This window comes from Pristiophorus japonicus, chromosome 2 (genome assembly GCF_044704955.1).
Source record: "Pristiophorus japonicus isolate sPriJap1 chromosome 2, sPriJap1.hap1, whole genome shotgun sequence".
Taxonomy (NCBI): Eukaryota; Metazoa; Chordata; class Chondrichthyes; family Pristiophoridae; genus Pristiophorus; species Pristiophorus japonicus.
In genome coordinates this window covers 174,168,453-174,194,413 of record NC_091978.1, presented here as the reverse complement: position 1 = coordinate 174,194,413, position 25,961 = coordinate 174,168,453, and the positions used below count along the sequence as shown (strand labels likewise).

Sequence of the window (25,961 nt, the reverse complement as noted above, 5' to 3'; positions counted from 1 at the left end):
AAGGGCCACTGTGCGGCAGAATTCTAAAAGGACAAAGGGTGTTAAAAAAACAAGCCTGAAGGCTTTGTGTCTTAATGCAAGGAGTATCCGCAATAAGGTGGATGAATTAACTGTGCAAATAGATGTTAACAAATATGATGTGATTGGGATTACGGAGACGTGGCTCCAGGATGATCAGGGCTGGGAACTCAACATCCAGGGGTATTCAACATTCAGGAAGGATAGAATAAAAGGAAAAGGAGGTGGGGTAGCATTGCTGGTTAAAAAGGAGATTAATGCAATAGTTAGGAAAGACATTAGCTTGGATGATGTGGAATCTATATGGGTAGAGCTGCAGAACACCAAAGGGCAAAAAACGTTAGTGGGAGTTGTGTACAGACCTCCAAACAGTAGTAGTGATGTTGGGGAGGGCATCAAACAGGAAATTAGGGGTGCATGCAATAAAGGTGCAGCAGTTATAATTGGTGACTTCAATATGCACATAGATTGGGCTAGCCAAACTGGAAGCAATACGGCGGAGGAGGGTTTCCTGGAGTGCATAAGGGATGGTTTTCTAGACCAATATGTCGAGGAACCAACTAGGGGGGAGGCCATCTTAGACTGGGTGTTGCGTAATGAGAGAGGATTAATTAGCAATCTCGTTGTGCGAGGCCCCTTGGGGAAGAGTGACCATAATATGGTGGAATTCTGCATCAGGATGGAGAATGAAACAGTTAATTCAGAGACCATGGTCCAGAACTTAAAGAAGGGTAACTTTGAAGGTATGAGGCGTGAATTGGCTAGGATAGATTGGCGAATGATTCTTAAGGGGTTGACTATGGATGGGCAATGGCAGACATTTAGAGACCGCATGGATGAACTACAACAATTGTACATTCCTGTCTGGCGTAAAAATAAAAAAGGGAAGGTGGCTCAACCGTGGCTATCAAGGGAAATCAGGGATAGTATTAAAGCCAAGGAAGTGGCATACAAATTGGCCAGAAATAGCAGCGAACCCGGGGACTGGGAGAAATTTAGAACTCAGCAGAGGAGGACAAAGGGTTTGATTAGGGCAGGGAAAATGGAGTACGAGAAGAAGCTTGCAGGGAACATTAAGACGGATTGCAAAAGTTTCTATAGATATGTAAAGAGAAAAAGGTTAGTAAAGACAAATGTAGGTCCCCTGCAGTCAGAATCAGGGGAAGTCATAACGGGGAACAAAGAAATGGCAGACCAATTGAACAAGTACTTTGGTTCGGTATTCACTAAGGAGGGCACAAACAACCTTCCGGATATAAAAGGGGTCAGATGGTCTAGTAAGAAGGAGGAACTGAGGGAAATCCTTATTAGCCGGGAAATTGTGTTGGGGAAGAACGGGCGCCTCAGGCTGACTGCAGCATTCTCCGTGCCTGAAGCACTTTCGCACAGGTAGGAAGATGGTTTATTTAATCTTTTCTTTGCTTATAAATGTTTATTCAGGTTGGATTTATTTGTATAATATTTGTAGAAGTAAATAAGGATTTATTGTAGAATTTAATGACTTCCCTTCCCCCCCCCACCTCGTTCTGGACGCCTAATTTGTAACCTGCGCCTGATTTTTTAATGTGTAGAACAGGTTTTTTTAGTTCTACAAAAATCTTCACTTGCTTCATTCTAACTTAGTTTGGAGTACGTTTTCATTGTGGAAACTTTGAAATCAGGCGTCAGTGGCCGGACACGCCCCCTTTTGAAGAAAAAATTCTGTTCCAAAGTGGAACTGTTCTAACTGACTAGAACTGCAGAAAAAAAAAATGTGGAGAATTGCGATATCTAAGATAGTCCGTTCTCCACCAGTTGCTCCTAAAAATCAGGCGCAAATCATGTGGAAACTTGGGCCCAATGTGTCATAACAGTGCATCTCCAAACAGAAAAACACAAAGGAAAACTAAACAGTCAGCTGGAAGAATTATGCAAGTTCAAAATTAATTTATTAAATTTATCAAACATTACAACATGACTGATTTTCTATCCCTGGGCAGTTCCCTGGAGTATTTTTCCCACAAAATGTATTTAATGTGGTATTGGAAACAGAAGAAAATCATGTCTCAATCATACTTGTCAAATGAATTTGCAGTAACTAGTGTTATTTACAAGAGACTGTTAAAACAGAAGCACAAATATTACTTTGGGTGAAATTAAGCAGACAATTGCTTAACATGGTTGTATTGCATTTCTTTTTTCATTATTATCGTGTTAAGTGTATTGTATAATTCATTTACAGTAAACAGGCTGTTAAAGTAGCAAACAAATGTCATTTTAACTGTCCATCTGCTTATACAGGCAACAATCTCTAGGCTATATTGATTACTCCGAGCCTACATTATATCACAGAAATGGAACCAGTTTATAATTCAGCACCAATTATAGATCTTGCAATACTTGTTATTGAACACAAAGTTGAAAGATTTGGACACAATTTTCTGTTTGAAAATAAAATTACATAAGTGAGCTATTAATCCCAACTAGACATCATGGGCCCAAGTTTCCGCCCTCTGTAAAAACGGCACACCTCCATAAGATGCGCCGACTTTCTGGAATAAAATGGGCGCCGAAAACTTACCTTGTGATTCTCCGAGCTCCTCAGGACGTCTTCAGCCTCGGCGTGGCGCAGTGCCGGGACCTTTGCACATGCGCACTAGAGTGCTCCTCGCAGCCCGAATCTCTGCGACGCTATGTGGGTCCGAAGCACGCCGCCCCTAACCCTGGCCGAATGGGCTCCCCGAGCATTGAAAATCAGGACTCTGGCTTCCCTCCCGTTCAGCTCCACACCCCCCCCTCTCCCGTTCAGCTCCCCCAGCTCCCGTTCAGCACCCCCTCCAGTTCAGCCTCTCTCCCCCACTCCTCCCGTTCCGCCTCCACCTCCCCCATCCCTCGCTGTCAGAAACACAGAGACACACACTGGGGGGGCCCCGTCCCAGCACACTGTTGGGAGGGCTCCCGGTGCTACAGTAGGTGAGTAGAAACGTAATTTTTTATTTATTGATTGATTTTTAAATTATTTTGATTGATTTATTGGTTGATTTATTATTTATTATTGATGATGGCTCTTAATTTGTAAAAGTGAAGTGTTTAATGTTTGTAAACTTCCCTTCCCCCCCCCGCCCCCCCATCTTTCGTTCCCTACGAATGATTTATCAGTGTAGGCAAGGTTTTTCTGAGCGTACAAAAATCTACACTTACTCCATTCTAAGTTAGTTTGGAGTAAGTTTTCGCTGCCTAAACTTGCAAAACAAGCGTAAGTGGCTGGTAACGCCCCCTTTTGAAAAAAAAACTGTTCTAAAACAAAATTATTCTAACTCACTCGAATTGGAACAAACTAAATGCTGAGAATTGCAATTTCTAAGATACTCCATTCTAAACTAGTTGCTCCAAAAAAATAGGAGCAACTCAGGCCGAAACTTGAGGCCCTTAAAACAGATTAAAACAGTATTTGTGGCAATTTCACCACTTAAATTATCAACTTTAATATTGTGCACAATTGTTTACAGGACAGCACCCCCTTTTAATGGGCCAATTCACTTCAGTTTTAATATAGACTAAACTACTGAAGCAGTTTTTCTACAGCAGCTTTGTAAAGTAGCATACTACAAAATGTGTATTTTTCTCACCTCATTCATTTTGCCATCATCTGGTGCTTGGGCATCCTTTGTCTGTTTGATGTTCTCCACCATTTTTCTTATAAAAGCATGGCTATTATTTTCATTTTTTGTCATTAAAACTTCCAACATGAACCACAGGCACCTTATCAAATACAATTAGAAAACATCTCAGCAACTTAAAAAAAATCAAGCATAAGGCATACATGACAAAGGAGAATGCTATAAATGGAACACTATTTAAAAATTTTCTAAGGTCAAATTTCAGCAGTTCATCATTACTTACTCTTTGATGTCACGTAGCTGCTCAATATCCTGTGTTTTGGTAAAATCTGGGTCGTGGGCAAGCAAGTGGACTGTGTATGGAACTACATATTCCGGTAATAGGGACAACAGCTTCTCTAAAGAAAATAAAAAGTATGTTTAAAAAGTTATTCAGGGTTTTAAGTATTGGATACATAGGCCAACTTAGAAAATTAGCAAAAGCTGATCAACAAATTCAAAACATCCTTGAATATAGGCCTAATACTTAAAAAAAAATCAAGCATTTACAGAGTTTTAGTACCCAGTTGTGTTATATATTAAACTGAAGGTATACTCAACATTTGATCACTTTTATTACAGGAGGAAAACCTAAAGTACACAAACCAGCAGTTTGCATCAGTGGCAAATTATTTTTTTTTTAAAAAGGGAGAAGAGCAATGAACATTAGGAATGTACATTCGGAACAGTAGGAGGTCATTCAGCCCCTTAAGTCTGCTCCGGCATTAAATTATATCATGACTGCACCTCTACGCCATACCCTTACCGAACAAAAATCTCAGTTTTGAAAGCTTCAATTGACCCAGCATTCAAATCCTTTTGGGGAGAGCTTCAGATTTCTACTATTCTTTGTGTGAAAAAGCATTTCCCGATTTTGCCCAAAACGTTTTGTTTTTCTGATTTTTTCTGATTTAGTGCATTTTTACGATAATTTTGCCTTTTAAAAGTAATTTCTGTTATAAGGGAGAAGGGGAGATTGTGATGCAAAGGATGGGAAGGAAGTTGGACAAGTCAACCACTGAGGAGAGTGCTGGGCAAGGCAGTTGGGGAGAACAAGTCATGGGGCAGTTGGTGTCGCTACTCTTAAAAGAGGCAGTGAAGAGTGCCACGTAGGCCAACGTTGGAATCCTGAAAGTAGTCGAGAGGGTAGGTACTACCTTGTTCAAGGAGGATTTGAGCCTGGGAAGTCAGCAGAAGGTCGGTTTCAAATTAGTGATGGGTGGGGGTAGGGATCAGGCTGCAAAATACTGGAGAGGGGAAAGCAGAAAGTAGCATGCTGGGTGAAGACGGCAGCAAAGCAGGATCTGAGAAGGGTCAATAAAGGAAAACCGAAGCAGTAGGCTGGAGTCCAGAGTAGCAACCAAGGAGCACATGCGAATGGACACAGAGGGAAGTATGGGTAAGATAAGCATGGCAAGGATTTGGCAAAACTGATAATAGTCCTAAACTATGCGCAGGAAGGCGAGAATTTCAATCAGCCTGATGACCAAGAGGCTATGGTGGGGTGACGCTTCACTTGCAGATTTAGTGGTTAGAAGTGTGGAAGAAGAGAAACTGGAGCGGTCACGAGCCAGTGAATGAGAGGGAGCCATGTTTGGAGCAGGAGGGGAAAGCGATAGATCCAAGAACTGTCAGATGCATACAATATTGTTTGAGGCGCTGGGTGGAGATTGAAACAAGGAATTCCACTGGATTCTGGGAGTTGAAGGAGGAGTGGAAAGTGTACAAGGAACCAGCAGAGGTTGATCGTGGCCCAGCAGGGGTGCATAATGGTTTCAGGTGCTAATTGTGTAGACCAGCGGATCTGGAGAACCAGTGGAGGAGGAGTGAAACCCAGAAGACAAGACCAGCGGAGAATGAAGAGTAAAGCCCAGAGACAAAGTATAAAATACCCAGTATAAACTGATCATCATAAGTAGGCATATGCCGTATTTGATCCGAAGAAGGGGTGGAGGAAGAGATAAAACATTTGAACTGGTTCTTAGAATCAGAGAATGGTTCAGCACGGATGAAGACCATTCGGCTTGTTGAGCCCGTGCCGACTCTCAGCTAGTCCCACTCCCCTACCCTTTCCCTATAACCCTGCAATTCTTTTTCCTGACGATACTTATCCAACTCCCTTTTGAAAGATAAAGTGAAAGATGAGTCTGCCTCCACCACCCATTCAGGCAGTGAATTCCAGATCTCAACTACTTGCTGCATAAAAACATTTTTCCTCATATTGCCTTTGGTTCTTTAGCCAATCACCTTAAATCGGTATCCTCTGGGTCTCGACCTTTCTGCCAATTGGAACAGTTTCTCTATCTACTCTGTCCAGACCACTCATGATTTTGAACACCTCTATCAAATCTCCTCTCAATCTTTTCTGCTCCAAAGTGAACAAACCCAGCTTCTCCAGTCAATCCACGTAACTGAAGTCCCTTTTCCCTGGAATTATACTCGCAAATCTTTTTTGCACCTTCTCTAAGGCCTTCACATCCTTCCTAAAGTGTGGTGCCCAGAATTGGACACACTACTCCAGTTGGGGCCAAACTAGTGTTTTATACAAGTTCATCATAATTTCCACACTTTTGTACTCAATACCTCTATTTATGAAGCCCAGCATCCCTATCAACTCCGGATCAGATCCTATGGACTGGAGGGTAGCTAATGTAACACCACTTTTTAAAAAAGGGAGGGAGAGATAAAGCGAGTAATTATAGACCTGTTAGCCTGACATCGGTGGTGGGGGAAATGTTGGAATTATTAAGGATGAAATAGCAGCGCATTTGGAAAGCAGTGACAGGATCAGTCCAAGTCAGCATGGATTTATGAAGTGGAAATCATGCTTGACTAATCTTTTGGAATTTTTTGAGAATGTAAACTAGTAGAGTGGACAAGGGAGAACCAGTGGATGTGGTATATTTGGACTTTCAAAAGGCTTTTAACAAGGTCCCACACAAGAGATTGGTGTGCAAAATCAAAGCACATGGTATTGGGGGTAATATACTGACGTGGATGGAGAACTGGTTGGCAGACAGGATACAGAGAGTCGGGATAAACGAGTCCTTTTCAGAATGACAGGCAGTGACTAGTGGAGTGCCGCAGGGCTGAGTGCTGGGACCCCAGCTCTTTACAATATAAATCAATGATTTAGATGAAGGAATTGAGTGTAATATCTCCAAGTTTGCAGATGACACTAATTTGGGTGGCGGTGTGAGCTGTGAGGGGGACGCTAAGAGGCTGCAGAGTGACTAGGACAGGTTAGGTGAGTGGGCAAATACATGGCAGATGCAGTATAATGTGGCTAAATGTGAGGTTATCCACTTTGGGGGCAAAAACACGAAGACAGATTATTATCTGAATGGTGGCAGATTAGGAAAAGGGGAGGTGCAACGAGACCTGGGTGTCATGGTTCATCAGTCATTGAAAGTTGGCATACAGGTATAGCAGGCGGTGAAGAAGGCAAATGATATGTTGGCCTTCAGAGCTAGGGGATTTGAGTATAGGAGCAGGGAGGTCTTACTGCAGTTGTACAGGGCCTTGGTGATGCCTCACCTGGAATACTGTGTTCAATTTTGGTCTCCTAATCTGAGTTCTTGCTATTGAGGGAGTGCAACGAAGGTTCACCAGGCGGATTCCCAGGATGACTGGACTGACATATGAGGAGAGACTGGATCAACTGGGCCTTTTTACATTGGAGTTTCGAAGGATGAGAGGGGATCTCATAGAAACATACAAGATTCTAACGGGACTGGACAGGTTAGACGCAAGTAGAATGTTCCAGATGTTGGGGAAGTCCAGAACCAGGGGACACAGTCTTAGGATACGGGGTAGGCCATTTAAGACTGAGATGAGGAGAAACTTCTTCACCCAGAGAGTTGTTAACCTGTGGAATTCCCTGCCGCAGAGAGTTGTTGATGCCAGATCATTGGATATATCCAAGAGGGAGTTAGATATGGCCCTTACGGCTCAGGGGGATCAAGGGGTATGGAGAGAAAGCAGGAAAGGGGAACTGAGGGAATGATCAGCAATGATCTTATTGAATGGTGGTGCAGGCTCGAAGGGCCGAATGGCCTACTCCTGCACCTATTTTCTATGTTTCTATGATCTACAATTTGTGGCAAATCTTTTCTGAACACTTACTGTAAATGATAATACTAACCATGAGCCATTGGGTTCTGTTTGATATACTCCCTCCGTATACTTATATTTTTAAGGAGGCACTGTCTGGCATGGGCTCTTCGCTCTTTCACAGGGTCCTTGGCACAGAGAGCAAACACTGCCATATACTCCAATGGAAGCAGCAATTTCCCGAGAGCCTTGTGAAGTTTCAGAGCAAATATCTGTCTCACTTGGTAACACTCATCCTTCACAACAAAATTACAAAATCAGCAAATAGTGCACTCGACAGAATTTCACAGTGTAAAACATTATTTTTGGGATATATAAAATGCAGAGTAAGGCATAGTAATTGTTCACAGGGAAAGGTATGCAGTATGTGAGCATCTGAAACTTCTGCATAACGTTCTCTTAATTCTTGAATTTCAGAAAAGAATTCCATTCAATTATACCCGTCCTGTTTAGTAAATAAAGCACACTGCATGACTCTATACACAACTGTATCTGTGCATCATGAACCCAGTTAATTATGGATGCTCTATTTGCACGGCAACAAAATTTAGGTCACTTTCGCTTGGTAATTTCATGCTAATTCAAGAGGCAAAAGTAAGTTATACTAAATTTCACTTATCATACAGTTTTAGCAATATTTTCCTGACCTCATTTTGAATATTTATCAGCCACTCGACTACTATTTTTCTCTCAGCATAGCCTTTAATAACAAAAATCCATTCCATCAAAATTGATGAATATCAACAATGGGGGGTTACATCCACCAAAGTTAAAAGTTGCCAGTCTTACAATAACTCTTTAAACTTCTGTACCATTACACAGCTGTTTCAATTTTGAAATTATTATAGCTGTCACTAAAGACAACCTGTCCTACATCTCTTTTTTTTAAAAAAAGAAATAAATCTTTAGAAAAATTGAACATTACTTTCTCAGCAACCGTTCTTTTAATTCATTTTTAAAATGACCCCGGAACTATTAAAAAATCTATTTATTCAATTAGGCAAATCATTTGCCTGGTATGAAGTTGATGCATATGAGATTGAATTGTACAGATTTGCTGTAGGTATTTTTTTTCACCTCGGGTACTTTGTTGGTTGATTAATTTCTATCCAGGGACCTTTGTTGTAAACTGTTTAAAAGTATTAGTATAATGGAGCACAGGATCACAAGAAATGGAAATAAAACAACTGTACTTACATTAATAACAAGTGCACAGAGCTGGAACTGCTCTGGGGTGATAATTTCATGATAACAAGGTTCTTGTGCAAGTTTTAGTATGGCACATCCTGCAGCCAACCGTAATCGAGACATATCAGATTTACTGCAAGACAGGAACAACAAGGTCAACTATTCATGGCAAAGTTCCATATACTGTACTTATAAATTATAAAAGTAGTTCTCAACCGGAATACTGACAACATGCAAGAAGCTAATATCACAAAAGTGCAAATCAAAAATACTCAATTACTTACCTGATGATTTTCATTTTTCAAATAAAAAGGTCTCCGACACACAACATGGATATTGTTGCAAGCTGCATGTCTGAACATGACCAAGAGGGGAAATCAGGTATTTTTGTTCCTCTTTACTCGTTCCTCAGAACATGTTCCTATTGAATTCTTGTTCATATGATAAATAGGAGATCCTTAATTCAATTTTGACAATCTCCAATAAACAAGTACTTTTTTGAAGGGAAGCAGAGGTGCGCATGTATGTGGAGGAGACATTTCATTTGAAGAATCATTGCAAAACAGGTAGTCTACTTTTCCTCGAGCATTCTCAAATTTATTTCACACATGTACAAACAACCCTACCAAAGTGTAGTTCCTGCCAGAAGGAAATGTCAAATTTCCAAAGCCTGAGGCAACAATAGCTGGCAGTATAATTGTTCCAAAATGTACAAATCACACTGAAAACACTATACACTTTAAGTGTGCACTTATGACAAAGTGAATGCATATTAAGTCTGTCCAGGAAGTCGAGATTATTATGATGGAATACTTATCAGTAAAGGCAGTTACAATATAAAAGCAGATTGGTATATTTGCGCCAACTACTTTGCAATTTCCACTTAAAGACCATCAAGTCATAAGCCAACTTGCAATAGAATTCAAGAAGGAACCATTATCTGTGGCAGTCCAAATCTTTAAGGACAGACACTGGATTCATGAATTTCCAATTTGCATGGGTTACAATGCTCTTTAGTGGCAGGGGCAGAATGAAGAAAACATTAAAACTGTAGGTAATGGCCTACAAATCATTTAGGACATCATCTGAAAAATAATTATCGAAGCATGGATCCCCCGCAACTTGAAGTTTGCATCATTCTGACTCAGTTAATAATACTCTCAGCTCAGAAACAGAAGACTGAAGGGGGTCAAGAATCACTCAAAAGTTGAGAGCATAACCTAGGTTGATAATTCTATGCCATATGCAGTGTTGGAACTGTTAGAGGTGCAATCCTCAAATGTAAAACTGAGTTCCCGCATGCTGGTTCTGGTGGACAGTAAAGATTCCATGGCATTGCAGTGTTTTCCTAGTGTCCTCGCCAACATTCCTCCTTCAACCAACACCACCAAAAACAACTTTACTGATCGTTCATCACATTGCTGCTCGTGGGACCTTGCTTGTGCACAAAATAGCTGCCATGTTTTTCTATACGAGAACAGCCACTGCATTTCAAAAGTAATTCTGTGTGTACGAAAGAGATGTAATTAGGCGCTGCAGAAATGCAAGCTCATTGCTCAAGAGCAATCAGAAGGCTACTCTTCCCAAATAGTTAATTCATGAACATCTATAGGACATCTGCTGCTTTTCATTGAACTAAATTTAAGTCCGATATCAGAACAAGAGAAAATTTCATCTTGTGGTGGCGGATAGCCTGTGGTTTCCATCTTGTGTCACGTGTGGGTGAATTGGATCCTCAAAGAAATCCGTGTAAAATTAAAGCGGCCAATGAACCAGACTGGAAGATTGGAAACAGAACACAAACTTCCTCTTAGCTGCAAATCTGATCTTTGTAAGTGTGACAAGTATAGAGTACAGCGAAGCAATGTAATGTTGCTAAATGCCCACATCATGGGATGGGATACAAACCCAGCTGCAAGATTTATACAAATGCAACCACTTTTATATGGAAAAGGATGCCAAAAATATATGATCGAGCTGTTGAGTCCTGAAATATGATGCCAGATTGGGCCTCCATTAGGGAAAAGAATCAATGCAAGGGAATAATTGACGACCTTGTTCTTGTGAATCTATCTGTCATAGACACATCTGTTCATGACAACACTGGCAGAAGTGACCACCGCTTAGACCTTGTACCCAACTTGCCCTGAACACACCCACTCACAGTTTAACAGGGGGGGGGGGGGGGGGTAAGACTAACTTGCTCTCGAGAGGCAGGTCAGTCATTTAAATATGCTAATGAGACCAGGTGCCTCAAATTTTAACAGCATTTCAGGTTTAACTTCTGCGGGCCAGGTTTTCCAAGGCTCGGGAAACCCAGCAGCTGAAGGGAGGTGAGAAAGGCCAGATTCAGCAGCTAAGTGCCTTTACAGCACTGCGGCGCAACCCCTCGCCACCACCACCCAACTAACCCTGCCATCTTCCACCTGACCATCCACTCCCCGGTTGCGGCCTTCCAGTGCAGGCCTTCCCACTCGACAGCCAGCCTCTCAATTTCACTGACTGCTGGCCGGGAAACAGAGACAAGTAATTCAAATGAGGTCCTGCTGTTAAATTCGGCAGGACCTCTGTTACCCACATTTCTTGGCCGCCAAACCCCCCCCACCAGCCCCCCCCACAAAAGCATCGGGGCCAAAGTCTCACCTTGCTGTGAGGACAATGTCACACCACCATCATGCTAAGTAGGACAGACTAAAAGTAGCGATGCAGGTTAATGAGCCCATAAGTAAAGCAAACAAAGCACTCGAGTTCATTTCTAGAGGGATAGAAGTGAAAAGCACAGAAGTTATTTTAAACTTGTATAGAACCTTGGTTAGACCACACTTGGAGTATTGTGAACAGTTCTGGTCACCATGTTATAAAAAGGATATAGAGACACTGGAAAAGGTGCAAAAATGATTTACTAGAATTATACCAGAACTGAGAGGCAATACCAATGGGGAAAGACTGAACAGGCTGGGGCTCTTTTCTCTTGGAAAAAGATTGAGGGATGACCCGAAAGGTCTTTAAGATTATGAAAGAGTTTGATAGGGTAAAAGTAGAGAATTATACCAGAACTGAGAGGCAATACCAATGGGGAAAGACTGAACAGGCTGGGGCTCTTTTCTCTTGGAAAAAGATTGAGGGATGACCCGAAAGGTCTTTAAGATTATGAAAGAGTTTGATAGGGTAAAAGTAGAGAAGATGTTTCCATTTGTGGACGTGATCAGAACTAGGAGCCATAAATATAAGATAGTCGTTAATAAATTCAATAGGGAATTCAGAAGAAAGTTCTTTACCCAGAGTGGCTAGAATGTGGAACTTGCTATCACAAATAGTTGAGGCGACTAGCATAGATGCATTTAAGGGGAAGCTCGGTAAACACATGAGGGAGAAAGAAAGAGAAGGATATGTTGATAGGGTTATATGAAGTAGGGTGGGAGGAGGCTCGTGTGGAGCATAAACACTGGCACAGACCTATTGGGTCGAAAGGCTGTTTCTGTGCTGTAAAAACTATGTAACGAAGGACAAATTTAGTAGCGCAAAACTGGGTATCAATGAAGTGCTGTGGGCCATCAGTAGGAGAATGGTACTTCATGGCCCAAGACGTTCCATTCCTCCATCATCAAAAGTTCAGAAATCAACCTGGTTCAATGTGGTGTGTAGAAGGACATGCCAGGAGCAGCACCAGATATATCTCAGAATGAGGTATGAACCTTGTGAAATTGTATTGCAGGGCTTCCTACATGCTAAACACCAAAAGTAGCAAGCGACAGACAAAAATAACAGTTCCACAACGAATAGACCACAGCAAAACTCTGCAGCCTTACCACATCCAGATGAGTGGACAATTATGGCAAGAGAAAGCTTCATGAATATGCTTATCTTCAACCATGGAGAAGCACAGCATGGGTGTAAAAAGACAAGGCTCAAGTGTTTGCAAGTATATTCAGCTAACAGTACCGAGTGTATAACACCACTCAGTTGCCTCCCGAGGTCCCCCCTATCATAGATGCCAGTGTCCAACCAATTTAATTCACTCTACGTGGCATTGAGAAATGGCTGAGTGCACTGGACACAGCAAAGGCTTTGTTCCCTGACAACATCCCAGCTGTAGTGCTGAGGACCTGTGTATCAGCCAAGCTATTTCAATCCACACGAGACTGCCATCGACCCAACAATGAACAATGTGAAATATTGCCCATGGATATCCTATCTACAAAAAGTAGGAAACTTTTAAAAAAGAGAAGCATTTAATTTCCCCCTCCCCAATCTTTTAGCGCTTGGTGCAAGTGAATGTGTAGAAAAAGAAACAAACTAGAAGGTAGATAATATAAATAATCTAGACGAAGGCACGGCAGAGTAGCTTGTGTGTGTGAACTGCAGTATGTGGGAGTTGGTGGACAGAGAGACTGTCCTGAGCGAACACACAATAAATGTCTTTGTCGCGAATCTCTCTGGCTCAGTGTCATTGAGCTGGAGTGAGAGTTGGAGACACTCCGACACATAAGGGAGTGGGAGGAGTATCGGGACAATTTGCTCTGGACTTCGGTCACACCTTGTAGGGAGGTGCAGGATCAAAATGGGGTTGGTATGACTGATCGTGTGTAGAGTAAGGGGATCCCAGGTGAAATAGAGAACAAGAATCAACAGAAACTGATCCTATGCAACAGGTACAATGTACTTGCTCTGTGAGGATAAGGATAAAAACTGTCGGAAGGACAGCCAGAAAGCAGACCATGTCACTTTGCAGCAGGAGGCTGTCCTAAGGGGTGAAGGGGAAGAGGAGGGGAAAGGAAAGAAGAGGGGAAGTGTAATGTGGTAGTTGTAGGGGATTCTATAATTAGGGGGACAGATAGCATCCTTTGTAAACAAGACAGATAGTCCCGTATGGCATGCTGCCTACCTGGTGCCAGGGTGAGGGACATCGCGTACCAGCTAGAAAAGATATTGGAGAGGGAGGGGGAGGAGCCAGTCATTGTGTTCCATGTTGGGACCAACAACACAGGGAATTGGGGAGAACCAGGAGCTAAATTAAAGAACAGGACCTCAAGGGTTATAATCTCGGAATTATTACCTGAGCCATGTGCAAATTGGCATAGGGATAAGCAGATTGGGGAGGTGAAAACGTGGCTGAAAGAGTAATGTGGGAAAGAGGGGTTTCATTTCATGGGGCACTGGCACCAGTATTGGGGCAGGAAGGAACTGTACCGTTGAAACGGGCTCAACTTGAACTGGTCTGGGACCAGGGTCATAGCGGAAAGGATAAATAGGGCAGTCACCAGGAGTTTAAATGAGTAAATGGGAGGGGGGAGGGGCTCAAGTGGAAATTGTAGTATAAATAATAGTTCAAAAACAAACAAAAGGCAAGAGAGTAGAGTAACAGTCAGAAATTGTACTTTCGGCACACAGGTAAAAGGAAAACTAAAAGATGCAAAGTGATTAAACCAGGAGACAGAAATAAGAAACATGCGAGTAAAAGGACAGGTTGGGGTGTGTGGTCCAAATAAGCATTCTTTATACAAACGCACGGAGTATAAGGAATGAACTGAATGAAATGCAGGCACAAATTCAACTTGGAGGGTATGACATGGTAAGCCATTACTAAGACATAGCTTCAAGACAGTCAGGACTGGAAACTAAATATCAGGTTAGAAGGTCTAAAGGAAATTTAAGGAAAATGGTAGAGGGGGAGGAGAAGCCTTAGTGATTCAGGATAAAATCACTTCAATGATAAGAGAAGATATGATAAGAGAAGATATAACAAGAGGAAAGCAGACAGTGGAGATTTTATGGATAGAATTAAGAAATAGGAAAGGATTGAAGACAATAGTGGGAGTTGTGTATGAACATCCTGACAGCAGCAGTGAAGTGCTAGATTGCATAAATGCAGACATTAGACAAGTGTGCAGTAAAGTCAGAGTGATTTAAATGGGGGATTCTAACTTTCATATAGATTGGGATAAGCAGACTAGCACATGCCAGAAAGTTAGTGAGTTTCTTGTGTGTCCGGGATAGTTTTCTACAATAATATGCCCTAGAAACAACAAGGGGGCATGCCATATTAGATTTAGTAATAAGTAATGAGCAAGATTTAGTTAACAGCCTAATGATGCGTGAACATTTATCGAATAGCAATCAAAACATGATCGTGTTCAACGTAGTGTTTGAAAGGGAGAAACGCAAAATAGCTACTAAGATTCCAAATTTACGGACGGCCGACTTCAACAGTATGAGACAGAGATTGTTCATAGCAAACTGGGCAAATCTGTAAATGGGGAAAATGACAGAAGATCAGTAGGAGGTGTTCAAAAAAGAATTTAACATGATACAAAATCAGTTTATACCCCTGATGGGCAAGAACTTTACTTGCCAAAAAAAAACAGGCATGAACAACTAGAGGTCAGGGACAGCATAAAACTAAAAGAAAAAGCATACAATAGTTCAAAAAATAGCACAGATCCTGGTGAATGGCAAAGATATGAAGAACAGTGAAGCGTGACAAAACAGATAAGACCTACAAAAAGGAGTATGAAATGAAACTTGTAAGGAATCTCAAAATCTACACACAGAACTTTTTCAATTATATTAGGAAAAAGATGATGGTCAGGAGCAATGTTGGGTCCTTGAAAACTGATATCGGTGATATTGTGAATGATAAGGAAATGGCGGACATGTTGAATAATTGTTTTGTGTCAGTATTTACAGTAGAGGAAGAGGATAGCATGCTGAAAATCCCAAGGAATCTAATATTGAATCAAGGACAGGGACTCAATAAAATTAAAGTGAGCAAAATAGCAATAATGAAGTAAATAATGGTACGAAAGAGTGACAAATCCCCAGGACCAGATGGTTTTCATCCCAGGGTTTAAAGGAAGTAGGAAAGAACATTGCAGATGCCCTAACTATAATCTTCCAAAGTTCTCTAGATTGGAAAATTGCACATTAAGAATAGGGAGAGGGGGAATGTAGGGAATTATAGACTAAAATCTATTGTAAGGAAATTACTTGAGTCTAGAATTAAGGATAGGGTGGAATGAACACTGTGAAAATTTTCAGCTGATCAAAGCGAACCATCATGGATTTGTGAAAGGTAGGTCATGTCTGACAAACCTGATTTAATTTTTTGAAGAGGTGACTAAAGCAGTGGACAGGGGAATGTCTATGGATATTATTTATATGGACTTCCAGAAGCCATACATTTGCTAAAGTCCCGCATAAGAGACAATTAACTAAGGTTGAAGACCACGGAACTGAAGATAAATTATCGACCTGGTTAGGAAATTGGCCAAGCGGCAGGAGACAGGGTGTAGGGATAAATGGCAGGTATTCTAATTGGCAGGATGTGACTAATGATATCCTACAGGGATCAGTGTTCAGGCCGCAACTATTCACAGCATTTATTAACGACTTAGATGATGACATAGAAAGATTGCAAAGTGCTGCGGTACAGCGGGACCTGGGGGTGCTTGTGCATGAAACACAAAAGGATAGTATACAGGTACAGCAAGTGATCAGGAAGGCCAATGGTATCTTGGCCTTTATTGCAAAGGGGATGGAGTATAAAAGCAGGAAAGTCTTGCTACAGCTATATAAGGTTTTGATGAGGCCACATCTGGAATATTGCGTGCAGTTTTGGTTTCCATATTTACGAAAGGATATACTTGCTTTGGAGGCAGTTCAGAGAAGGTTCACTAGGTTGATTCCGGGGATGAGGGGGTTTACTTATGAGGAAAGGTCGAGTAAGTTGGGCCTCTACTCATTGGAATTCAGAAGAATGAGAGGTGATTTTATCGAAACGTATAAGATTATGAGGGAGCTCGACAAGGTGGATGCAGAGAGGATGTTTCCAATGATGGGGGAGACTAGAACTAGAGGACATGATCTTAGAATAAGGGGCCACCCATTTAAAACAGAGATGAGGAGAAATTTCTTCTCTGATGGTTGTGGAGCCGAGTCCATGTAGATCAGCCATGATCTTATTGAATGGCGGAGCAAGCCGAAGGGGCCGTATGGCCTACTCCTGTTCCTATTTCTTATGTTCTCATAAAGCCACATATCCAAATTTTCCAATGACACAAAGATAGGCAGCATTGTAAGCAGTGTAGATAGAAGCATGAAATTACAAAGGGATATCGACAGTTGTAAAAATCCAACAGGGTTGCTAATGCCCTTCAGGGAAGGGAACCTGCCACCCTTACATGGGACTCCAGTCTCACATCTGTGGTTGGCTCAACGCTCTGTGTTGCCAACATCCTAAGAACAATCTTTAAAAAAAAAAATTCCATGCCTCCACCACCCGGTGACTATTGACAGAATGCACTACAGCAACTAAACAAGCTTATTCCCAGCCCCACAACTCTACCCAATAACAGTGAGATCAGAGGAACACCATCACCGACAGGCCACACACCATCCTGACTTGGACATGTAAGGGGATAATAAACGGCCACTAGAATGGAGATACTGAAGGTAGTGAATTGATCTGAATGGTGGTGGAAGGTCATCTCCCGAGATCGACCCACCACCACGGCCCCATCCACTACTTTAGCAACAGTGAGCACTACCAGGGCGCCGACCATCACACCCCCAGCACCGTGTCCAACTATGAACGCTGGGGCAAAAGGGGGATTGATAAGGCAGACCAAGGATAAGATACACTTCGGGGTGCATCAGCGAATAATTACTGTATTCCTAAATTTAACAAGACTTAACCATCCGCAACATCTGCGGGTTAAACACTATAAGCCTGTATAAAAACCTGACCTGGCGGGCACTTGAAGGCCCTGAATCAAAAACCATGAAGTTTAATGTGGGAAGAGCGTCAGGTAAAAGGCGGAATCGGAAAAAAAGAGGGATACTGGAAATGGTAGACGCGGGATACGCGGCGGTAAACACTATAGACCTGCACACAATCGATTATCGAGTCGACACCCGAACATGAACCTTACAGGGATTGTTGGAGAGGGATGAGAAGGTACAGGCACAACTGGGGAATGGCGCAGAAATGGAATTATTACAAGTGGCCCACACATTGCAAGACCACGCCAGAACCATAAATTCGATACAGTGGAAAGAAACTGGAGTAGAATCATACAGAAATAGCATACACAGGATACAGAGCTTGGTTACTCATTGGTAGACAACATAACCTAGAGCAACTTCAAAATGGAAAGGTGCCAGATTGGATAACACTTGATGTATTTACCAACTGGACCTTGGACATAAACATGACTCATGCCTGTGAGTTGCGGAGAAACAGTCATGCTTGGGTCCCAAAGGTCAGATGTGTAACCGGACATTTAAATATAGTAAGTTTTGTACGATCTGTACCACAGTATGATGTGACAAAGGGAGATCCTCTATACCAAACAAATAAAATAGAAGATATAAGAAATCAAACTCGCGTGCGGTATCATGACAATCCAGATATGTCATTGAAGAAGAACAACAGTACTAAGAGTCTCAGCATAAATGTTTGTTATAAAATTAACCAAGCTGTCTGATGTCGAGATCCACTGCGAATGCTCAGAGATGACGATGGAGATGACCAAGTGGACGGTTGCACCTTTGAGTATCACCCCAAGCATGGGACTACAAAACTACCACTGCTCCACGAGGAAATGGGGAATGGTGTGTGAGCACCACGGCGACTGAGATGGCGGTCACAAATACCTCATGCGCCATCATGAATACTGACTTCTGCTTTACCCCGCTTGACGAGACACACATAAATGGATACGTTATAAACTCTAAACTGAAAGAAGAAACCATCAATGGGACAATGATAGACACTATCTGAGAAGGGTATGAGAAGGCCATCGGGCCGCAAGGAAAAAACGATACTCGAACTGAATGAGGAACAAACTCGACTGAATAGAAGAAACAGAGGATACCCGAGGCGGGGCAGAATTCAAACACTGAGAAAATGGAATGCTGGACACAATGTGCAAGTGCATCCATAGATACGGATAGTGTCACATGTACTGGTTGTAGTGCAAGGGAACATACTGGTCATTTTGCTAGTATTAGCCTGTAAAAAGTGTAACCGACGTAAGGGGCATGGAATAGCCCGAACTATAGTTATGAATAAAGGGAAGATAGATACTCTGGCAGAAAGGACTTATCTAGTATAACCTGGATGGGAAAGCCAACAGGTGGATCCTGCAGTTCGGGGGGTAGCGCTACCTGAGCGAAAGGACAACCCTGGAGGCTCACCCATGAGGAAGTAATTGGGAAATGGCCTAACTTGTGCATATTGCCAAGGGCCATTAGTGGGGATTGTTAGGGGATAAAAAAACGGTCACTAGAATGGAGATACTGAAGGTAGTGAATTGATCTGACACGTAAAATGGTCCAGATTAAGAGGGCTTATCAGTATTAGGAGATTCTGAGGAATCAGGAGTTCTTCTGTCTTATGGTATGGATTGTAATATTGACCAGTTACGCATAACCCGCTTATGTATGTAAAGCACGCTTAAACACTCGCTTACATTGGGCTAGTAAGAAGGGAATAGCGAAGTCTGATGGGTAATGAACCATCTGTGGTATGAACCTTAATATAGATTTACATTCTGAATAAGCAAATTCACCAAGGGCAACAGTCTGGAACATAGACTGTAAACAGCATCCAACTCTCATGAAAAACTGTATTAGACTAGTTTTCTTGGGAAGAGATAAGGAAGCCAGTATTTTGGAACAGAGTTACTTCACACGTCATAGGGACTATGGCAAAGTTCACATCACTGAACAACATGATTGACATGTGATGAGAGATGGACAGGTGGGAATGAACCACTCAGAGCTTGTCTGATAACAGTCAACAAATCAATGTAACTTCGCCGATAGCAGTAGACCAATTGATGGTTTTGTAGAAGGTAGCACCCCTCAAAAAAACGTATAACTGCAATTGAAACCTCTTGTACTTTGAAGGTTCACATTTGAACTTTCACTTGTATGCTCGAATAAAGCCAGTTGAACTGAAGTTTTCATTAAAGTGATTCCGTGGTCTTTATCAGGAGAGCGAGGGCAGGTGTCGACTCTTTATATCAGGGAGTCCACCTCGAGGAAGAGAAGTCTTCCTTCTACTCCATGAACTCATTGAATGGCGGTGCAGGCTAGAAGGGCCGAATTGCCTACTCCTGCACCTATTTTCTATGTTTCTATGTTTTACTTCAACAGACATATGTTGCCATTCCTTCATCAATGCATAACTGTGGAGGAGCAGATGGATTTAGGTGTCCATGTACACAAATCACTAAAAGCTGGTGCACAGGTACAAAAAGTAATCAAAAAGTCTAATAGAATGTTGGCCTTTATCTCAAAAGGGATTCGTCTTCAAAAGTGAGGACGTGATGCTTCAGTTGTACACAGCCTTGGTTAGACCCCATCTGGAGTACTGTGCTCAGTTTTGGGCCCCGAACCTCAGGAAAGATATATTAGCCTTGTAAGAAGTACAGTGCAGATTCACCAGAATAATACTAGGGTTTAAATAATGTGGACAGGTTGCATAAACTTGGCTTGTATTCCCTGGAGTTTGGAAGGTTGAGGGATGATCATTTAAAATGATTAAGAGATTCAATAGGGTAAACAGAGAAACTATGGGCCTGAATTTCATCAGCCTACCGCCACGTTTCTCGGCGGTATTTCCTTGTTTTGGGCGGTGTTACATCAGTGGGAATTTCAACAAAGCCTTACGCTGGCGGTTTCGAAATATTCCTGGGGAGTGGATCGCTGGGAAAACCGCTCCTACAAGAGCTTGGTGGGAGCGGTGATCCGTACTTCTTGGAAAAAAAAAACGCCCAGTCGAAGCAGCCTTTCGATGGACGGTAGGTATGAAACCCTGCAAAAAAAAGTGAACGTTAAAAAAAAAATTATTTTGCAGTGATTCAGTGGAAAAGGGTCCTGTGAATGTTTTCCGATGTTTTATTTTTTGAAAAAATATTTTTTGCGTTTCCCCCCCCTCCTTAGGCCCGACTCTAACCTTGGACTTAATTGGACCAGGATCGCGTTTATCGCCGAGAATCCACGTGCAACGGCCATTTTTTCCGCCTGACGTTTTTTTCTATTTTTCTGATCAATTTTCCGCCGACGTTAATTGCTAAATCTTTGCGTTTTTTTGGGGCAGTAAACAGGCGGTGGCAGCCTTTGATCAATTTCTAGCCTATATCCTCTAATGAGAGAATGCAGAACAAGAAGGCGCAATCTTAAAATTAGAACAGGACCATTTAGGATTGAAATCAAGAAACACTTTTTCACAAAAGGGTAATGGAAATCTAGAATTCTCTCTCTGTGGATGCTATATCGATTGAAACTTTCAAGATGGAGATCGAAAGTTTTTTTTTTAAATCAAGTAAGGGTATCAAGGGGTGCGGAAAAAAAAGGCCAGTAAGTTGCACTGAAGTACAGATCAGATGTGATCTAATTGAATGGAGGAACAAGCTTGATGGACTGCATGGCCTACTCCTGCTCATATGTTTCAAAGATGTCAGGAAGATTCTCAGGAGTGGATTCCTACTTCGAGGAAGTCTCTTAGAAAGAAACTTGAACCATTCTATTATTTCAGCGTGTGTGTCAATAAAAGCTAACACCTGGGTGAATGGAAGGGAAGAAAAAGCATCTAAAATTCAACTGATGTTTGGCTTCGCAATGAATTTTACTAACTCAGCATGACACATCGCTTACAGGAAAATGGAAAAGTTTCGAAGCATGCACTGGAAGGGACTATGCAAATGCTAATCCCAGAGCATGAATCAGTCAGTGCTTTGGAAAAAGGCAACACTCTGGATTAGCTTCAATAGTTCACATTTGATTCTCCATGTTGTGTTCGAGAGGAACTTGATCACAAAGGCTGCAATGATGCAGTGCAGTGATGCTGTCCTTGTCTTCATTTCGTAGTGTTTAAAGTGTTCATAACAAGTCTAGAGAGTTGGAAGCAAACCATGCACTTCAGAAAGCTGTGGCATGTTAGAAAGTAATACATGCACCTATTGTGAGCATCTGCTGCTGAGAAGGATCTCTAGCACATCTTGAACCCAACTGCTGGAATCAATAAATACCGTAACGGGGTACAGTAGCATAGTGGTTATGTTAGCGGTTTTGGCAAAGAAGAGCAGGGCCCAATAGTGCTTGATATGGTCCTGCCAAATCTGGAAGATGGGGGCCATATGAGGGGGAACAACCAGGATGGGAGCGTTTAGCCGGTGACAAGGATAACAGAGCTACGGTAGCCTGGTGATTATGTTACTGGACTACTAATCCAGAGGCCTCGATCATTAATCCAGAGACACGAGTTCAAATCCCACCACGGCAGCTGGGGAATTTCAATTCAGTTGATTAAATAAATCTGGAATAAAAAGCTACCAGTAAAAGGTGAAACTACCGGATTGTCATAAAACCCATCTGGTTCACTAATGCCCTTTAGGGAAGGAAATCTGCCGTCCTTACCTGGTCTGGCCTATATGTGACCCACAGCCATGGGTTGACTCTTAACTGCCCTCTACTGTTCAAGAAGGCAGCTCACCACCTTCTCAAGGGCAATTAGAGATGGGCAATAAATACCGACCTTGCCAGCGACACCCACATTCCATGAACGAATAAAAAAAGTAGATTTAAACAAAAGATTTAATCAAAGCACTCAACATAAAAAAAAACCTAATAAACCGCAATCTGATGCTGAAAGTTAACACTATGCAAAAAAAAATGAACATGTATTTTCAGAATTATACTGGCAACTTGGCAAAAGGATCACAAGCTATTTAAAAAAACACAGTAACTTTTCTTCTGATGTGTATCAACAGAAGAGAACTGTGTCTGATGACAGAGAAGACAGAACCTCAATTCCTGAATAAACCCTTTTGCATAATTGGCAACGAGAGGGGATTGAGAGAGTATTTTTTGCATGCAGAGTTGAAACAAAGAAAAATTCTACTATCCTTTGTTCAGTACTGCAGTCTTCTCAAATTTCTCTAGTTTAAATATGTTGACTGGATCATATATACCTCCATTATATTCTATTATTACAAAGTTCATCATTCTATACAAGAAACAAATTACAATTATTCTGAGAAAAATTACCTTATTTTTTTCTGTTCAGTTAAGTCACCCTCACTAACCAACATGGCTGATAGCAGCCGAAGTGTAGAATTGGCAGATTTTGATTGGTTGTTCTTCATCCCCAACAACCACCGTACCAATAGCTTAATGGCTTGAACCTAATGAGAAAAGTTGAAATTATTACAAGAACATAAGAAATAGGAACAGGAGTAGGCCATACAGCCCCTCGAGCCTGCTCCGCTATTCAATAAAATCATGGCTGATCTGATCATGGACTCAGCTCCACTTCCCCGCCTACTCCCCTTAACCCCTTATCGTTTAAGAAACTGTCGATTTCTGTCTTAAATTTATTCAATGTCCCAGCTTCCACAGTTCTCTGAGGCAGCAAATTCCACAGATTTACAACCCTCAGAAGAAATTTCTCCTCATCTGTTTTAAATGGGCGGCCCCTTATTCTAAGATCGTGCCCTCGAGTTCTAAGTCTCCCCCATCAGTGGAAACATCCTCTCTGCATTCCACCTTGTCAAGCCCCCTCTTAATCTTATACGTTTGATGAGATCACCTCTCATTCTTCTGAATTCCAATGAGTAGAGGCCCAACCTACTCAACCTTTCCTCATAAGTCAACCCCCTCATCGCCGGAATCAACCTAGTGAACCTTCTCTGAACTGCCTCCAAAGCAAGTATATCATTTCATAAATGTGGAAACCAAAACTGCACGCAATATTCCAGGTGTGGCCTCACCAATACCTTATATAGCTGTAGCAAGACTTTCCTGCTTTTATACTCCATCTCCTTTGCAATAAAGGCCAAGATACCATTGGCCTTCCTGATCACTTGCTGTACCTGCATACTATCCTTTTGTGTTTCATGCACAAGTATCCCCAGGTCCCGCTGTACTGTAGCACTTTGCAATCTTTCTCCATTTAAATAATAACTTGCTCTTTGATTTTTTTGTGCCAAAGTGCATCACCTCAGACTTTCCGACATTATACTCCATCTGCCAAATTTTTGCCCATTCACTTAGCTTGTCGATATCTTTATTGTATTACATATGCAGATTTTTTTGTGAATATCTATATTTGCAACATAGTTCAAACACCAGTTGACATTTTAGACCTTTTTGTTCTTATGTCATCAAAACAGATCAATGTAGAAAATAGCAACTTCTAACGAATGTTTTTATTGCTCTGCATGAATAAGCAGACGTGCAAATCTTAAGGTTATGCTTTCCAATAGTTTTACAACTTGTATTTATATAGCACCTTTAACATAATAAAACATCCCAAGGTGCTTCACAGAAACATTATAAAACAAAATTTGACACCGAGCTGCATAAGGAGATATTAAGGCAGATGACCAAAAACTTGATCAGAGGTAGGTTTTAAGGAGTGCATTAAAGAAGGAAACAAAGGTAGTGTGGCGGAGAGGTTTAAGAAGGGAATTACAGAGCTTCGGACCTTGGTAGCTGAAGGCACGGCCACCAATGGTGGAGTGATTAAAATCGGAGATGTTCAAGAGGCCAGAATCTGAGGTGCGCAGATATTTTGGAGGGTTGTGGGACTGGAGGAGATTGCAGATATCGGGAGCGACAAGGCCATGGAGGGATTTGAAAACAAGGATGAGAATTTTAAAATCGAGGCGTTGCTGAACTGGGAGCCAATGTGGGTCAACGAGCATTGGGGTGATAGGTGAGTGCGACTGGCTGCGAGTTAGTACACGGGCAGCAAAGTTTTGGATGACCTCAAGATTATGGAGGCCAGCCAGGAGTGTGTTGGAATAGTTAACTGTCGAGGTTACAAAGACATGGAAGAGGGTTTCAGTCGCAGATGAGCTGAGACAGGGGCGGAGTTGGGTGATGCTCTGGAGGTAGAAATAAGCGCTTTTGATGGTGGCGCAGATGTGGTCGGAAGCTCATCTTGAGGTCAAATATGACACCAAGGTTGAAAACAAACAATCTGGTTCAGTCTCAGACAGTTTCCAGGAAGATGGATGGAGTCGGTGGCTAGGAAACAGATTTGTGGTGGTTTAACTCGTAATCGGTATGATGGTTATAATTTATTATTGTTTCAGCTTACAGTACCTTAGCTAGCACTTCTGGAGAGACTTCTTCATTTGGGGTCCACAATTTACCATTTTTCCCTCCAGGGAACTAGAGAAATGAGATGTTGACATTTATTTGTATAGAAAGAGTATAAATGAATAAAAGTATCTTTTCAATAAATAACAATCTGTATCAGCTGAAGGTATAATCATCATGGGTTATATTCAGATCCCTGAAAAAGGCTCAAGGTACTCTGCAACTTTTGCTGATCACATTCATTACAAGTAGCCCCATAACAATCACACCAATTTTCTCCTCTCCTAAGGGGTTAATTCATGGTGGTGAATGGTTCCAAGAGTAGAATCTTACCCAAGTAGCCATTCTTCACGTGTTAGTCAAGACAGTATCATTACAGTTCGGCATGACCCTGTTCACACTCAAAAGCCACACACATACACTTCCAGCAGAGGGTGTAGGTTAGATGCCATGGTTAACACCCAGAACAGACAAGCTTTATTGTTTATATGGATCAGTAACATATCAACCAGTATTTTAAAATTTTGAAAACACAGAAATAAGTAAAATATATTGGAACTAGGTTTGAAAATTTCCCACAGGATCCAAGGGAAAGTGGCAATTTGGATTCAAAATTGGCTCAGTGGCAAGAAGAAAGGGTAATGGTCGATGGGTGTTTTTGTGACTGGAAAGCTGTTTCCAATGGGGTTCTGGAGGGTTCAGTACAAGGTTCCTTGCTTTTTGTGGTATACATTAATAGGGAACATAATTAAGAAGTTTGCAAGTGATACAAAAATTGGCCGTGTGGTTGATAGTGAGGAAGAAAGCTGTAGACTGCAGAAAGATATCGATGGACTGATCAGGTGGGCAGAAAAGTGGCAAATGGAATTCAATCCGGATAAGTGAGAGATA

General features: G+C 41.8%; 1 protein-coding gene across 1 annotated transcript in view; it reads right to left on the bottom strand.

The window, feature by feature from the left end:
• Window positions 1-25,961, bottom strand: part of pds5a (PDS5 cohesin associated factor A) — a 271,909-nt gene that overhangs the window by 33,098 nt on the left and 212,850 nt on the right. Inside the window, exons 19-24 of the mRNA XM_070860770.1 lie at window positions 25,074-25,142; window positions 23,013-23,149; window positions 8,967-9,090; window positions 7,801-8,005; window positions 3,901-4,015; window positions 3,627-3,759 (exon numbers count right to left, since the gene is read on the bottom strand). Coding sequence (XP_070716871.1) covers window positions 3,627-3,759; window positions 3,901-4,015; window positions 7,801-8,005; window positions 8,967-9,090; window positions 23,013-23,149; window positions 25,074-25,142 — 783 coding nt within the window. The remainder of the gene's footprint in view (window positions 1-3,626; window positions 3,760-3,900; window positions 4,016-7,800; window positions 8,006-8,966; window positions 9,091-23,012; window positions 23,150-25,073; window positions 25,143-25,961) is intronic.